Raw genomic sequence first — 18,004 nt, forward strand, 5'->3', positions numbered from 1 at the left:
CTCCAAAGGCTTTTATTGTACTTTTTCTTCTTTCAGTCTCTTAAGATACCAGAAAATACAAACAGGATTGGTTTTCCCTCCCATTCTGAAATCTACAGCGTCTCCTCTCTGCTGGGCACTGTCAGCTGAATAGTGGATCGGAGGGGAGGGCACGTAAGGGAGAGGAAAAAGATACTTTTAGGAAAAGGAAGAGACCAAAAGCAGGGAAAAGGGGGACTCAAACTGAGAAGGGAAGGGTTACAGAATAGGGAAGCAGCAGCAAAGAGGAAAGCAAACTGAGGAACACCCACAAAGGACAGGATGCTGCTGCTCTCCCATGCTCTGTGCTGTGGTAAGAGAGTTTAGCAAACGCTCTGAGAAAATACAGGATCTTTGACCCATAAAAAGTCAGACCATTACTGAAATGTGCCAGTAAGAGTTATTTATTCCCCTCTTCACTATAAAAACCATGCGCTTCATAGATTGTGGTTAAGCCATTTTTGCAAGCACAAGATACTTCATTTATTATTGGGTTTTGCAGATTACTGTCCACAGCTATCTGACAGAGGAAGCTCCTTCTGCTGCGTAGCGTTTTTGTGCTAAATGTGGTGCTTTATCTACTAATTGCCAGCCATAGCTTTTAAAGAGCATTCCAAATTTTAAAGGATGTAGCCCGGCTTTGATTAAAAATTTAACATTTTAAATAAAGCCATGCAATCTCATTTCTTTCACAAACGCTCCAAAGCAGCAGCAAGCCACCAAGTGAAATTTCAACTGCAGATCAGTATTATCTGGAGAGGAATTAGTTCTACTTTGGCGTACTGTTAAGTGTGGTGATAAGCAGCATTGAAGTTACCACAGAACTACGTAAACCACTCAACCTTTAAGTTATATACGTGACCAGGGTGGTTGGATGGTTGAAGCAGACAGACTCCAAGACAGGCAGTCTTAACTCTGAGCATCCTCACAAGACAACAGAAGAACAATTCCTCCTACCTGCAGATCATTGCAAGCCTGTAGATCCGCTAAGGAGCACATGGAGGGCGGCAGTGGCAGCGTTCAATGCTGAAGTCTATAGATACCAAACTTCAGAAGGACATCTTGCTGCAGAAACTGCCTCAAGAACCATTCTCTCACCTAACTTCAAGAAATCTGTGCAGCGCTGTCTGTCAGATGATGGATCACAAACTTCATGGCTGTATTTCCAAAAACCACGTAGATGGATCCACAGCCTTGTCACCAGGCACATCTGTGCTACCTGCAGGTCTGCCCCCAACTGATGGACATTGTCACAAATGACCCCAACCCCTGCACCAAGTGACACTGCACAGGAAGCACAGAGAACTCCCTGTGTAGAATGTATCAATGCACAAGCTCAAAAGCTGCTGGAAACTTTAGCTGTGACTATCAGAGAGTAAAAAGAATAAATCAGAAGTTAGCTGGAATTGGGATACATGTGGTCTCTGTGAACGAATACACCGTAAGTAAAGGAACCACCCACCAATGGTTCCCACCTATGAAATCAAAACAAGAGAAATCCAAATTACAGATACTAGTGACAGCCACAGGGGCTCCAATTCTTTCAAATTTTATTTAATCAAAGTTAAGACGTGGATAAACATAAATACAGCACAGGTACTTCAGATCATTCTTCATATTTGTGTACAGACAGACTGGTGGATGTAATCCCAATGAAACCTGCAGTCAGTGAAGAGCATACAGCCTTCCCCCCCACACACACAAAAACAAACCCCATTTAAGAAAAAAAAAGAAAACAAACACCAAAACACGCAGACAATCTCAGCACACACTCTCATTACAAATGATTCATACATAAATAGGTAGAGGGTGCAAACAAGCTAATATGCAAACATGTATAACCTCTCGTTAATGGGAAAAAAAAACAAAAACAAAAAAACAGAAGCAGCCATAATGATTAAAGTACATTCAGTTACTGATAACTAGTTGTGCCATACAAGGCATTATCAAAAAAAAAGGAAATTGTGCTGCAGAGAAAAGCTATATACAAAAGAAAATAAACCTGCAAAGTTAACGCATGCATGTTTTATCCTGGAAAAGCACAGCCCTCCAATATTTTCTCCACATTTGTTATAAAAGCCCTCTGCACTTAACTAATTTTAAAATCATCTTAAAGGATAATACTTGTAAAGTTTACTTAAGTCTTCAGCCACAGAAAACTGCAATGAAAATAAATGTTCAGAGTCATTTTCAAAACAAAAAAAAAAATAAAATAAAACCAAAAAAATCTATTCATCTGATGACATGCATGATTAAAAGGTCTAGGCAAGATACACTGCTCTACATTCCTGATGACTAAGGAAAGAAGCTCAAGTCAATTTAATCTGCAGATGGTCAGAGGATTTTGTATTCCAGCAGAAGCAGCAGTTCAGATCTTCTGGATCTTTTCCCCAACAACTACAGGATTCTCTTTTCTGATTTTCTCAGCAGCATCGGCTTTGTAGTTGTAAGAGCAACTGTGTACATCTGAATAACGGTGCATACCACAGTAAACATTTCCACACCGACACTCAAACCCTGTGGACAGAAATAGTAGCTTAAGACATTTCAACATTCTTAATTGTATGGATTTGCTTTAAAACCTGAATCGTGTTCACTCACTAGCAATAAATGTCAAGTCACCACTGTCAATCAGCCAAAGAGCCTCTGCTGCAGAAAGCATAAGAATCACAAATAATACATTTTTAAGCAATTACAGCAAGATCTGATGATTCCTTTGTATTCCATGACACACAAAACACATCCCTGGACACCTCCTGCCCTTTTTCTTTGTTTAGGAATCTTCACCTGGCAGAACTCAAGTTTTCTTAGGCCCTTTCACTGAATCACTGCAAAGCCAGTGAGTGAACAGCAGCAAACTATCCTCCAATTCCTCAGCTAAGCAGACTTGCAAAGGGAAGTATTGGGAATTACGAATTTCAATTAAAGACAGGAAGCTGAAAAACAAAATATACGAATGACTAAATCTATTAAGAGCCAAGCTGAAAGCAGCTATGGCCAAGTTCCGTTTCAAATCAACAACATCAAGATGACCATTGACCCTACAAAGGTCCAAAGCGTAACCAAGTCTCCCTTTAAGAAAAGGTGAAATCGGAATTTCTTACCAGTAAGTCCAACCTTCTTCCTGCACATGAAACAACGATTCTTTTTCTGTTTTGGTTTGTCAAGTGACTTGTCTTGTTCTTCAGGTGTAGGCTCTGCATTCTCTGATGCTGAAGCTAACATTAAAAAAGTTAATGAGAACAATGGAAAAAAAGAGTCTGTCTCTCTCCCCTTCTTCTGTTTAAGTCATACAATAATCTAAAGCCCAAGTTGCAAATTTAAGTTCTGGGGTTAGTCATTTTGCTGCAGCTTCCATGCCCAAAGTGTAATGCACTATCAGTAGCTGTATTCCCCCTAGACCTTCCATCTCATTTAAGGAGTGAATTCGCTGAGTGCTCGAAGTTCACGGTGCAAAACAGCATAAAGAAACATCGAAATTCAAGTTTGAGAGTAAGATTCAAAGAGGTCAGATCTGGTAACAGAATGAATATCCAACACCAAGTATTTCCCTACCAGTGTTACTAGTCTGGTTCCCAAAATCTGCTTATAAGAAGCATTGTACTTATTAGGATCAGTTGAGCAAAACACTCAAATACTGAATCGACATTATTTTTGCTGAAGGCTGCAGTACCGAGGCCACACAAAATGCAGGGTTTCAGAACAATCTCTACCACTGTGATGCTGCTAATCTTGCACATCTTGAAAAAAACCTGCACATGGGCTATCGACTCCCCAGGGTGAAAAACAATCGGCTCAAGACACACAGACTTGCAGGGAGGACACACGCTACCCTGAAACCCCAAAGGAAGCAGGTAAACGCCTCATTTTAAAAACAACTTTGCACCTACTTTAATGTTCTCTCACATCTGAAGGAGAGAGGTTACAGGTTGTGTGGGAGAATATAAACAAGCAATGGTAGTATTTGCTTGACCCAGGTAAAAATAGAAATTGGCTGCTTTTCCTCAAGTATTTGCACATTCCTTACATTACAAAACAGAAATAGAAACTAAAAAAACCCAACTGCATTTCAAGAATGGCCCTGAGCCAATCTCTGCCTTCCAGCCATGGCTAGACCACAGCAGGACAAGTCTCCTGGGAGTAAGGTACACAGAAGCCAGGAGTATTTGCAGCAGAGAACAAGAGCAAGCTCTGGGAAGGAGGAGTGTCAGTGGAAGCAGAGCCAGAAGCAGCACTGTGGAGAAGGGGATACAGCAGCACCGCCAGACATTTGTCAGGGAAAAAGCTTCAGCATCTCTGTGCAGCTGGACTTTTGTTAGATGGAGACTGTCAGATGCAGCCCTGTGCTAGTTCCACACCAGCCGACTGCTATTCTGCAGAATGATTCTGCTGGGTTTTTTTCCTCTGCTGCTATTCTGATGACTTTTTTGTTTTTTTTAAATGGAAAGGACACTTTGCATCTTTGCAATGTATCAAAACAGTGTAGTCAGTACCAAGCATCATCAATGGGCAGCAAAATACCTGACCTCCAGCAAAGACTTTGCCAAGTGGACAGCATATGCCAAAGGTTAATCTAGCAAATATAGGCTGCTACACATGGTTTATTAAACTATTTATAATCACTGTGTTGGAAGCAGAGCTTTTTTTTTTGTCCAGAAGCATATAAGAATTGCTAGTTTGCAAAAAAAAAAATGGTTCAATGGCTATAAATGGCTTTTAAAGGGTGTATTTCTGAGTGGACAGGTAATATCCAAAGGTTTGCAAGATAATCATCAAAAGCAGTAAGGATTGAAAGATAAGTAAGACTTACTTAGATTAACTCTTGCTTTCTTATACAGGACACTTCAGTGTTTATTAATTCATTAAGAAAGTTTCATGCCATGAATTAGTGTTCAGCAGCCAACACTCTCAAGTTTGCATTTCCTGTTGTACCAAAATCCAGTTACCTCAATACAAATTTACTAAAAGCCGCTGTAACTGTTAGCTAAATTTAGGAAAAACTGGCACTGTTCCCTGCATAACAAGGCTCTCTAACACATACATACTTAGATTTTCTTTGTGTGTATGGCTCTCACATCAATTAGGTTTAAAATGTTGAAGGGCTGCTGTTCACTGTAGAACTGAGTGGGAAGATTCTTCTACTGCTGCCACAAGTTACTTTATATCTACTGTAGTAACTAAGTTTTTTATCTCAATTTGCTTTTCCATAGAAGCCAGAGGTTTGACTCAAAATCCTCTCTGATAATCATGAATATCCCAACTACTAAGTCACCTTTAGATGACAAGGTGCCCATGTTTAGTGCTCTAAGCGCTATCTGTGCTGAATGCAACAGAAAAAAAACGCAGGTAAAATGTGATAGCAGCTTGGAGCTCAGAGGAAACACATCGCAGCCCCTCCTGGCTCCTGTACTTTGTCTGGGCTCTGGATGCTGCTGCCTGCTTTGCTTGAACCAACTCCCCCCCTTTCCCCAGCCCAGCTCTGCCTTTCACTGGACAACAGAAGCACCGGCAGCACCAGTACAAGCTGCCAACTAACCAAGGAAGACTACAGCATGAACACACACTCATTTTTCTGCAGCTGACAAGTCAGGTTGGCTGCTGGAAGTTCCCTGTTCTACAGAGCATGTTCTTAGCTGATCAAAACAAGCAGAGCCTGGATTTCCTACTGAAGGCAGAAGCTTTTGCTACTGCTTTGTTTGTGCCAACCCTGCTTCAACTTCTGCATCCTCTGGCTGACCCTGAAAACAGCGCCTGTGAGATGCAGCACAGCCTGACCCTGCATCCCTGCAAGGATGAGGCAGAACGTTTGCTGCAAGGCTCTCCCCGCTCTCAAAGCTGTATGTTTATCATCCCTGTATTACCAGGCAGAGCTTCTCAAAGAAAGAGGTTCCTCATCCCCACAGGAAGAGTATTTACATTTACCTCTCAAGTGTGTCTGACCAGACCTAGGAAGAACAACACCCACTGTTTTGGTGTTAGGAAGAGGCAAATTTTTAAAAAGTAACATAAAACTACACTTACCTACAGAACTTAGTTTTACATCTTTCTTGTGAATGTTTTGTCTCTCCTTGGAGCATTCATCCAGTGAATCAGAATATCCTGCATCATTTTCTGTGCTTGTATCAGAATCATTCTCTACCTCTGAGGCCCTGGCACCATCACAAAAAACTGAAGTATTCATCGATTTCCAGTTCTGTCTCTGAGCTGGCCCTGATAAGGTCCACTGAAGTTGATGCCATTAGCTCAGCAGCCTCCACCTTAGGTCCAGGTTATCTCCATGTAAAATTCCATAGCAACTTAACAGTTTTAATATCGATTTTTTTACACTACATCAGCAATGACTGATTTTTAAACTGTTCTAGCTTACAAAAATCCTATATGAGTGCAAAACCAGGTGACTTCACTGAGAAGGACAGCCATGCACCTTTTAGCTAGCTAAATCTTTGTTTAGTATTTTGATTTTTCAAAATACTAACCACACCGTATTACACAACTGATTGCATTTTGCAATACTAATATATGGACCCCTCTAATTTAGCAATGAGTAGGAAAATCAGAGTGGCTGTTTCAGTTCTGTGAAGTTTTCAAAGAGGCTAAAAACTCATCTGTCAATACAATTTATACTTTTAGCCCCTATGTTCTTGAGTTGTAAGAGCTCCATAATGTATATGGTAGAATACTCCTGCCTTCCATGACCAGTTTCATTTACCTTTAAAAACTTCCCTGAAATATAAAGCATGAATCCTAACCTGGATGCTTTTAAACTCATTAATCCTAGAGAAGTGAAATGCCTCTTCACCTGCTTGCAGGCTTGCTGGGAGGCAGCCCTGTTAATCCTCAAGCAGACAAATATGGACTCTGTACCAGCTAAACCCAACAGGGCTGTCACGTTGAGCGAAAGGTACATCAGCCCACGAGGAAAACTAAAATGGGCTGGAGAGGTGTTCAGAAGAAAGCTGCTACAAGAGCTGGATTGTACCCTAATGCATTTCATTTTAGGTCATCGTTAATGACATGTTTGTGACTTTTAAGAGCGCTAAACTTAAAAATAATAGCATCTACCTAGTTTCTGGGCTCTTGGAAGTGTTCAGTACCTATAAGCATTATGACACAATCACATAAATGTAAAATCTAGATTCATATATTCTATAGTTTTCCTCTATTTCTTTTGCAATGCATAAATCCAATGAAGACAAATCCGAACTGCTCTTTGGGATTTTTATCCCTTTGTAGTTCTAGCTTGTCTGCAAACAGCAAGAACTGTGTGCACACACCTCAAGTCCCATGTATCTGTCTGCTTGAAAAAATAATAATAGTAATCTAAGAAATCCTAACTATTCTCACATTCTTTCATTCATTGTTATTGTAGCCAAGTAGACTTTGTTAAACAGCAAGTTAAGGGCACCTCAACTACAACAGACCACTTTACTATACAAACAGCATAAAGCTATTTGCTCCAGAACAGACATTCCAAAGCAGCAAGATTTTTATCAGACTAAACACTGAGCAAATTATCAAATCAGGCCATTTCTTTTTTTCCTCTTCTACACTGACACAAGTAGCATTATAAGTTCTTCAGTCTGGGACCAACTCCCACAGTACTATGATTTCTTTTTTAATGCTACAAAGCCAGACAATACTAAACTTTGATTCACACATTTCTATGACATTCTTGTCAGCAGCCTAAAATTCAAAATTTGAATGATATGACAAAAAAACCCCACAACTTTGGGATGCACAAGAGTAACAACAATTCAATGAAATCCACTTAACATCTATTATATGCTGCTTTCTTTACAAACTTACACTTTCAAAGTATTTTAAATATTTTAAAATTGGAAACGCCAAATTTCCTATGATTTTCAGTTAAGGGATAGCACAGAAGCTACTCTTCAGAAAATGAGGCTGACCCTGCCACAGTGAGTTATAAATAGGGATTGTAATTTAGAACTGCAATTACATGGTGGTGGTGTTCTTAGTTTAGAATCAGCGTGGTACAAAGAAACGGACACAGCTCAGTACTTTAAACACCTAATATAGGTTGATCCTTGAAACACATACGGTAAAATGCAAATACGCCCCTGAAATCAAAGCTTCTAGCTGAGAAACCTATTTTATCTTCTCGTAGGGAGAATTAGCTGTAGAGGTAAAGAATTAGAAGGAGCACAACTCTATCCAAACAGCTAAGAAGAGAGACATTCCTCTGAAAACTTGCTGGGAAAAGTCTTTTCACGTGCCCAAGTCACCTCACAGTATAAGATTATGTTAAAATAAAGCTCTCCCCCTTTCCCTGGCTCCCAGTGAAAAGACAGTGGATGTTGCAAACAGCTTCAATTTACAGTTAAGCCACGTAAATAAGACACACATATAAACAGAGACCAATTCAGGCCCTGGATGGAAAATGAAGAATCATGAGACTAACAGGAAGGAAAAAAACAAAGGTAGTAGGAAGATCAGCTTACAGAAGTTGCCTTTATGTTCTCTGACATATGCCACATCCATAACAGTGTAAACCTGCAGTGCAATAATGTTGCTGTGCCTGACTGAGCTGTTTACTCCCACAGCCCCCAGAAGGGGACGTACCTACACTGGGGCCCTTACAGCTGCCACGCAGCATGTCCCTCGTGCCCTATACTGCAAAACAGGGACAAAAGTAAAGCCATATGTCTATTAATCAGATGTGTATCAACTCAAAATGTCGCTTGAAAACCTACCTCTGCTGTGCAAATATACAGAATTTAAGCAGCATAAGCCTTTTCAGCACTTGGTCTTCTCCCAAGCTGGGTAAGGCCAGACATCCTTGATGGGTATTAAGAGCAAGGCTCGTGTGCATTGTCAAAACTGAGGCAACAAGAGCTCTCAGCTCCAAAAAACAAACTACATAGTGGGTATTAGAACGTGCTTAGAACATATCTTGTTTCTAATAACTGACATCTCAAAGGCTAGCACAAAACGGCATTAGCATTAAAATCTTTTCCAAGGTTTTTCAGCTACTGTTTATGTGACCGAGGAGGTGGCCTCAGCGCAGGAGCTGAATAGAGAGACTTCAATTCCACCCGACAAAAAGGCTCAGGTTTAGAAAAGTATCAGGTTTAGAAAAGTATGAAAACTTATATTTAGCACCTTTAAGTGGAATTACATGTTGTATCTGCGGAAAACTCAGACTCCTCTGTTTAGACTAGTCTACAGAAACCTAACTCTACCCACTAAAGCCTGAGCTGTGTCAGCAGAAGGCAGCTTACTGACTTACCTTTAAATACCTTTTATAATGTCTATGGATTACAAGTCTGAGCAAATTTAGTATACTATCTTGCATTTTTTCATTTTCCTATGAAATACTATTAAACACTCCTTAGTTCTAAGCTCTGCAAGCCTGCACATAAAAAGAAAAAAAATAAAGACCTTTACATTGTACCACAATAATGATTTTAGGTCAATATAGTTAAAACTCATCCACTCAGACATTTTCCTTCAATAAATCAGAGTTTGTGGTTTAGTATTTTTATATTTGATCAAGTGAATTTCAGTGGGTCAAAATATTACACCACTACACTTCATAGGGGGGAGGTTCTTTTATAGGTGTTTTATGTTTATACAAGATACTAACACTGCTCTTATAATAGCTGTGTCATAATACCCTCTATCACAAATATGCTTGTAAACTTCTGCGATATTTGCTGCAAATGATTACTCTGAGAAGGAGCAGATACTCAAAACTCTACTTACGTGTATTAGCTGTGGCATAAAGACAGAACAGTAGATGGATTTACAATTCGCATTTCTAAAGCAAATTAAAGCACTTACTAGAGCAGATAGTGAAATTGCTAGTTAAACACAAAAGAAGTTTAAGACTTGCCTTTTAAGAAAAGTTTATCCTTAGTTTGCCTTAGAATTTTGGGGTTTGAGAATAAGCCATCTCTTGAACAGGAGTATATTAAGAACAGTTTTTAAAACATTATTCCTAAGTTCTACCTCTGAAAACTAGTCACCAACCTTGCAAGTCTTCTGTCTCAGGAACTGTTTTGTCCACAGCTGAACTATCCGGTTGGGATGATGCTACAGACTCTGTTAAAAGTGACTGACTTGAAACAGGACTGGGGGGCAAAAAAAACAGTTATGATTTTTATGAGGCACGTCCATGTTCTATAGAGCATTCCTGAAAGAAATACATTAGAGTAAGTCTTGAGGAAAGAACACGACAAAACTCTTCACTCTGAAGTTGCTTCTGTAACCATTTAAAAACACCACAGTGTCTAAGAATACCGGACAATCTGAAGTGATGAAAACTAAACATTTTTGCATTCATATTAAGTGCAATAAACCAGTTTAACTATAAAATGGGAAAAAATATTTTGGGATATTTTGGCATACCATCCTTCCACACAGAAGCAACAATGCAACATTCAATATGCATGGATTTTTGTAACATAAGTCAGCAACATAATTGTAGAGGAGCTACTTTTGGTGTTTTAGGGATATGAACAAGAAAATTGCAGCGTGTCAGTGTTTCCAGTAATAAAGCATCTGCAGCTGTACATAGAACTCCTTTGATTTTTACAGTGTAAAGTGGTGCTGCCCAGACTTCCCAAGCCTGTCAGCAATACTGCTGAAAATCACATAATGGCTTAAAACTCACAGGAGAACACCCAGGCCAGTGATGGGAGATTCAGCACCAGCCACCTGCAGCCAAACGGCCCCTCCAGCAGCTCCACTATGGAACAAGACAGAGCTCAAGTCCCAGTCCAGTGGTGGCTCTACCCCATTTGCCCAATTTCTCCCTTTCCACATAGGGATCTGCTCTGAATCCAAGAAACTGGATTATCCAGCAGCCCATTTACCAAAGCCCTACCAGTAGTTCGTGACACAACCAGGGCGCTGGAGCCATAATTTTAATTGCCAAGGATTGCATGTAGGCCTTGAACTGCAGGTTTTCTCACCAACAAAAGGGCATTGTCAATTTTGTGGACATATCATAACTCTGAGTTATTAACAGAGACTGAAGTTGAATCCTTGCTTTTATTTTGGAAAAAAGAACAAGTCACACTGATTTTTTGAAGTGCAAGTCTAAAAGCAACCAACCACTCATTTCTCCTGTAACCACTAATCAAGCTAGTGATCAAACAGATACTTTTTTCTCCTCTTTCATGGGATTATGAAGGTTTTGTGAGAAAAAAAAAAAAACAAACCCAAGGCACTGTAATTGCTTCACCTTTGTGTATTGACCTGGATAAATTCTGACCCCCTCTCGCCCATATACCAGAAGAGTTTTATCAGAGTAAGATTCTATTTTCTGCCCCAATTAGAAGTCCCAGAATGGAAAGAACAAATATAGCATCAAGCATGGCACCTAGTGCTCAGTTCATATGCAGGATCCAAGCATGAGATGACACCTCCTATAAAAAGCCAAGGGGCAGAAAACAGAGTCTGAACAGAATCAGCCAACAATAACTTTAAGAAATCATGCTCAGCCTGTGTTTTACTACAATCAGCTTTTTAAAGGAAAGCCTGCATGAATATTACTGCAAGTTGGCTTCCACAGTATAACACACTGACATTTTTCACTCAAAAAATTTCCAAAGCACTTAAGTTGCTGTTGGTTGTATCATTCTAAATTGAAACACGGCCACTAAATATAAACAAATATTTCGCTTTTACAAATGGAGAGCACTTAGTAAGTTTGAGTGATTAACAAGAGGACATTATGTCTCCTTGAATAATCCAGTTGGAAATTACTTGTTTAATAAGAAATCAGTTCAGTAGCACAACTTGTACTAAGATCCAGATATCTTTCCCCTGTTCTAGAAGGCTCCACTTTTCACAAAGCAACCAGTTTGTTAAGATACTACAATACATTTCTGCCATTTTACAAAATCCTCTAAGATGGAAAGAGCTCTCCTTTGGTAAGTGTACAAACAACTGCAGATTGTGGAGTCAGAAGACCAGCCAGGCAAACCTCTGTAGAACAGCATGAAGAGGGCAATGCTCCTATTGGAGGCTAAATTCTAAAGATTAATCTGCATTTGAATGCAAGACATAGCTAAAAGACCCGCTACTATTTACTGGGAGATCCCACGTTTTCAAGTTAGCAATTAAATCTTACATGTTCTCCTAATCCAGGTCCTAGCGTTCAATTATGCAGCATCAATACAACTCACTACTCACCTCGATACAGATTTTTATGTAAAAACACAGAATAAGAGGCAGAAACAGCTTACCTCGGCTGCATAGACGGAGTCGATGTAGAATCTAAACCTGACTGAGTTTCCTGGGTGCTGCTTTCTGTGCACTGAACCGGTAAGGACTCGGTTATACTACTGACAGAAGTTTCTGGAAGGAAGACACCAACGTGAAATGTGTTATACTGCTTCCTGGGATTACTAGTGTTATACAGTCTTTTTTTTCGACTCTCATGACACCAGCCAGGAAAGTAACTGAATGTCAGCCTATATCATAATGAAACAATTCTACAAAAAAAGTCATATTGTTTGGCCATATTTTGATCACCTTCCAGCCTCAGACCCCCAGAAGTTACAGAGTATAAAATGTGAAGCTGGTACTTTAAAATAGTTACTATTTTCTGCTAATTAAAGCATCTACAAACATCTTCCTCAGCATAAACCATAGTACCCTGACACAAGTTTGATTTTTGTTCAAGAAACTAAGATGGATCTGTGAGAAGCAGCAGTGTAGCATTCCAACGCCAACAGAAGATCCATGTTGAAGTTGTAGAACCCAGGACCCCGGATTTCAACAGAAGTTGCCACTTCAGTTTTTAAAGTCAAGTTCACATTAAAGCCAAGGAGGAAAGTTTGCCAAAGTGCCCCATGAGATTCCTTGCAGTCAGGATCCAGAAGAGATTTTCAGAGCTCCAGGGAAGCATTCCCTAGCCCTCCATCCCCCAGCAGAACATGCTGAAGTTGAACATACTGGGGTGAACAGAGCAGAGAACGGATCCTTCTTCTGGAGGCACTACCATTAATTTAAAGTGGGAAGACCCCTCTAGCTTTATTTCTAGAGAGTGAATGTAGGAAGACAGCTTTTATTTCAATGGGAAATGTGCTTTGTAGGAAAGACCACAATACATGGAGCACTGGGCCAAAAAGGGAGTTAGACGAAACTATTCCTATAAAGTGTCTACAGGTTAATCCTTCAGCATCAGGCTGCAGAAATTAAATACCTTTATTTTAAATGCTTTTCACAAGCATTCCCCAAGCTAAATGTTATCTCTACTGTCAGTAATTTCAGGAAAAATATGTTGGTATGCTATTTTTTTATGCATTTTTCTATCTTCCAATTGGAAACGCTCAGATTAATATAAAAACGGGTTTGCAAGAGTCTGCTTCTGAGGAGATTAATCACAGCACAATTATATTACAAGTGTTTTATCTGAGTTCATTCCACAAGGTAAGATACTCTTATAAAATGGTTTGCACTAATGCTTCTATACTTTTATTATTTGGACATGATCAAGAAGCTGCTGTCTGCTGTGTCATTTTGAGCTGTTCAAACAGAATTATGTTGGCGTTACTTACCAGGAGGGCTAATTCTACCATTACTGTTCTGCCTTTGAAGATGTTCTTTGTAGCACACTGAACACATGCCGTTTGTACGAGGGTTCCCATAAAATCCGCAACCAGTGGAACACAGCATAGGCACTTGGCTACGGTTAGTTTCTTGAGCCATTTTCCCTTCTTCTATAAACCTGAAATTGATATATACAACCCAGTGTTTAGAGACCTGAGAAAACTCTTATTTTACAGTTGACATTCAAAAATCTGGAGTTTCCCATAGCTCAGCAAAAAGATCTTCTAGGAAAGACGCCTTGTGGGTAACTCAATGCCCTTTCCTAAAAAAATCTATAAAGTCTGTCCAATAATACAAATACAGCCATATGTATGCTTTGCATACATGCAGACCCTTCCAGCACCACCACTCTATGGTCAATAAACAGCCCACAAAGAAAAGTCATGATAGAAAATATTGAAAGTATCACTGCTGCCAGCAGTAAGTTACAGAGAGGCAGGGGAGGGGGACACCTACACTGAACTCCCCGTGAAACCTGAACACCTGATACTGTGAATGAGAATTATAAAATGAAAGACACGTATGGTAACATGCTTACTTGCTGCATAATAATTGTAATTAACAGTCACATGGATTCGCAAGTTACAATTAAGTCACTGCGTCATTAGTGAAGGACAACACAACTGCTCACCACAAAATCCGCAGTATCATTTTTCACATGCAAAAATAAAACCCCTTTCAGTCAAAAGTATTAGACTAGGTATGCATACCTCCTATATATCAATTTTGTGTGCAAATATACTAGAAGTGAGAAGAGAAATACCAAGCCAATTCATGTAATATCCTTAGATTTAGTTTTCATAAACACTGTACAGTTTGTATTTGTCGTCCCTGACTTGAAAAGATCTGTAAACCTTCTTAATACACGAAAATTATAGCAAATGATGATTTTCAATGGTGTTCTGAGCCTCCTAACTATTCTCAAATGCTCTAACCTGTACATCAGTTAACATCTATTACTCAGTGAGATAAAACTAATTTTCCATTTTTTGCCCCACCCATAAACATATTCTTGCCCTTTTTTGTATCGGTTTTGAAAGAAAAAAGCTTCTCATCAAGAAACTGAGTACCTCAAGATATCAATTATTTAGTTTGAGATCAACTTAGATGTACCATGTTATACTTCCTGATTAGAAATCAGGCTGAAGCATGGATTACTTTAACTTTTGCAAGTCAAACCAAAGACAAGCAATATTGCAAAAAATAAAATAATAATGAAAGTAACACCAGTATATATTTCAAAAGCAAGGAAAAGAAAATGCAGAGGGGAATGGGTTTCAAGATGTGTGAATACTTCACCAATTGCCAAGTTACAAAACTAGATTAAACCACAGTAACAAGTACACCAGGGTAAAGAGATTTCCTTTTACGTAAGGTGTGTTTGAAGCCAAATACAAACAAGTTTCCAATTATTTGGTTTTTAATAAATATGGTCCTCCCCTCTCACACCCACTCCCACTGCATTTTGGTTTTATTTCCCCAACACATATGAAATTGATACCTCAAAAGCAAACCTCTGGGTTACAAAGCTGTCATTTCTGTGTTGGTGCTAAGTCTCCTGTTCACAGCAATAAGACACTGTATTCTAAGGGTGAGATAGTAGTCAAGATAAAAGACAAGAAAGATGTACAGGCAATAAGATTAAAAATCTGATAGTATCTTGTTCAGCTTCAACCTGCAATTAAACTTATTTCAGCTGTTTGACTGTACTCCCCCACCCCAATATAGATGCATTTGCTTTCGACATACAAAGCCCCCATTGACCTCAAACAACAGCTAAATTTGATTTTGCTGAAGTATTGTACTTGTAGCTGAAAGAGCACTTTCATTCCTGCCTTTCTCTAGACAGCCCTTCCCAATGAAACTGCAAGTTCTGCATGTGGGAATTCAGTTCTTAGGCTGGGCCCAACCTTCAGTGAAACCATTTCAGGAGACTGTAAAAGAACACGAGTTGTCTGTGCTTTGGTAAGTCAAACCAATTTAAAGCTGAAACCTTACACAAGTCACTCTTGGCATAGAATGTTTAAGATTGAAAGACTAATTAAAAAAACCCCACTTTGGACAGATTATTTCAAGGGCTAATAGAGATTCAATGTCACAATACAAGTATTAATCCTTTTAATTTTAGACAGCAGCATATTAAATGAACCCTACCACATTAACTTTCAAAATTTACCATGATTGCCTTTCTGTTTAATAGTTTTAGCTTCAAACATCACACAGAAACTCAATAACAGCACCAGTTATGCCTAATTTTCTCATTCCCCAACACAACTGTTGCTGAAGGGACCGGGTGCTAATGCAATCACAGCATAACAATCTCTAACATGGACATAAAAAAAAGAGTCTGCTCCAATTCAATAAACAAATTGTGAAAGGTGCACAAAGATGCCCAGAAGAAAAACAAGAAAAGCTGGCCTGAGTTCCAGCTAAGCCAGTTCGCAAGTTCATTAACCAGCGGATCCTGGCACCAGCCAAAGCACAAGCCACTGGCATGAGGCTCCAGAACACTTAAATCTCCAACGGGAAGTGCCAGGGATTCTCCTGAACACACTGAATAAAAGCCACAGGAAGCACAAGATCCTTCATTGGTTGCTAATAGTTGGGGAATAAAATGGAGAAGAGATAAGATCAAACTGACGCAATGTGATGAAGTCAAATGAGAAAGAAGCTGAACTAATACAACAGCTGGGTGCCCACACCAGCTCCAGCACTCAGCTGGACCCTCACTGTCCCAATTGGTTCCCTGATCCATCAGGGAAAAAAAAAGGCTATCACCACCATAAAAAGTTTTCTGACAGTTCAGTGAGCAAAACCAGTTCAAAAAGAAGGCAAAAAAGGTGCCACACACAGAAGAAAATCTCTGGAACTGATGACATGTGACCAGGAGGGACAACGCACAAGGGACCACCTCTTCTAGCAGCCTGTAAGCTCCTAGCTAAGATGGTTGAGCTGATCTATCCAAACCCTAAAGCCACAGAATGCCAAAGCAGTATAATAAGCTCTTGCTCCTCAGTTTCTCAATCCCTCTCCCATGCTGCTCCCTCCCTCTCCCATGCACCAAAATGAACTGAGGAAGACACCTCAGAAAGCCAAGCACTCCATTTTTTCCCAGTTAATTTTAACACAAGACTAGTTTCTGAGCTTGGGTTTATCATGTGTGATGTTTGTGCATGAAAAGGTCTAGCTGAAAATGTGTGGAACCACTTGTTACAGCAGCAGAGCAGGCTTGGAGCATTAGGAGAGTCACTAGCCAAAAACAGGCATTGAAAACGTAAGGGAATAGAGATCCAGGTACTGGTAGTTCCTGCCACTGTCCTTCAGCCTCAGCTCTCCTGTCCATGTCCACCCTGCACAAGGGTGAAGGCCAAGATGACACAGCACTGTGCCTCATGGACTTCTCTTCCCCACCACCAGGGCTTGGTAAGAGTCAAACAGCCACACAGGGAGCAGCCCCACTCTATCCTCATCTCAGCAAATGTGAACAGCAGGAGATCACTGAACAGATATTTTTGGGGGAGAGAAGACCTCTCACCCCAGTTTTTGGCTCAGCTTCAGCTGTTTTTTTAATTTCAAAGCTGTCCATGACTCCTCATGCAGGAAGACATATAGCATCACACACGCCAGGAATGGTGGGCTGTCACTGAAACTGCACCCTTGGAAACGAGTGGGTCTCTGGCAGCCCCTGCTGCGCACCCCCACCCCGTCCTCCAGTCGTGTCAGCTCATCCATCTGATTGAAAAAACAGGAATACTTATTCTGGTGGACTGGAGAGATTGCTGATCTGAAAGAGATCAGCTATAGAGAACTGACATCCAGTGCAAAGGAAGTGACAAGGCTAAAAATAGGACGACCCTTTTTAGGGGCAACTAGCCCTTGCAGAGCATCAAGCCTACTATAAAATATATCGCAAGTGCATACCCCATGCATAGCTCCAAACCAGTCTCCCAGCTTGGCTTCAGTACAAAACTTAAAGCAACTTCATAGCTGAAATGACAGCAAGCTCTTGGGATCAACATGGCTACGTGTATGTCCTGCTCGGTTTGAGGTGTCACAAACAAATATGGAGCTTGGAAAACCGCTGGGAAAACCTCCAGGCTCCGCCAGTTCCCTCCAAGCTGTGCTCGCAGAATGTTCATGGGGTCATCCTGTTACTTTGAATGCAGAATTGCTTCATCTTAAAGGAAAAAACAAAACCAAAACAAATAAAAACCAACCCTAAACCAAACAAACAACAACTAACCAACGAACAACAACAAAACTCTTTACAATATTTTAAGTATGTTCCCTGCTTTGTTCTACATTATAGTTGTATAACCAGTTGTATGAGTGCTACTGCGAGAAGCATACTAAAGGAAAGGGCAAAAGCCTTCAAAAAAAAAAAAAAACCCTCAACATCCAC

At 40.0% G+C, this 18,004-nt stretch overlaps 1 protein-coding gene across 6 annotated transcripts in view; it reads right to left on the bottom strand.

Moving 5' to 3' along the window:
* Positions 1 to 1,551: 1,551 nt before the first annotated feature.
* Positions 1,552 to 18,004, bottom strand: part of ZFAND6 (zinc finger AN1-type containing 6) — a 37,368-nt gene continuing 20,915 nt past the window's right edge. For all 6 annotated transcript variants that reach the window (XM_082061326.1, XM_082061327.1, XM_082061328.1 and 3 more), the window contains 5 exons: positions 13,551 to 13,720; positions 12,234 to 12,345; positions 10,012 to 10,112; positions 3,123 to 3,236; positions 1,552 to 2,535 (listed from right to left, as the gene is read on the bottom strand). In XM_082061326.1, coding sequence (XP_081917452.1) covers positions 2,387 to 2,535; positions 3,123 to 3,236; positions 10,012 to 10,112; positions 12,234 to 12,345; positions 13,551 to 13,701 — 627 coding nt within the window. In that variant the 5' untranslated portion in view covers positions 13,702 to 13,720 and the 3' untranslated portion in view covers positions 1,552 to 2,386. The remainder of the gene's footprint in view (positions 2,536 to 3,122; positions 3,237 to 10,011; positions 10,113 to 12,233; positions 12,346 to 13,550; positions 13,721 to 18,004) is intronic.

The sequence above is a fragment of the Streptopelia decaocto genome (genome assembly GCF_964273445.1).
Source record: "Streptopelia decaocto genome assembly, chromosome: 9".
In the NCBI taxonomy this organism is placed as follows: domain Eukaryota; kingdom Metazoa; phylum Chordata; class Aves; order Columbiformes; family Columbidae; genus Streptopelia; species Streptopelia decaocto.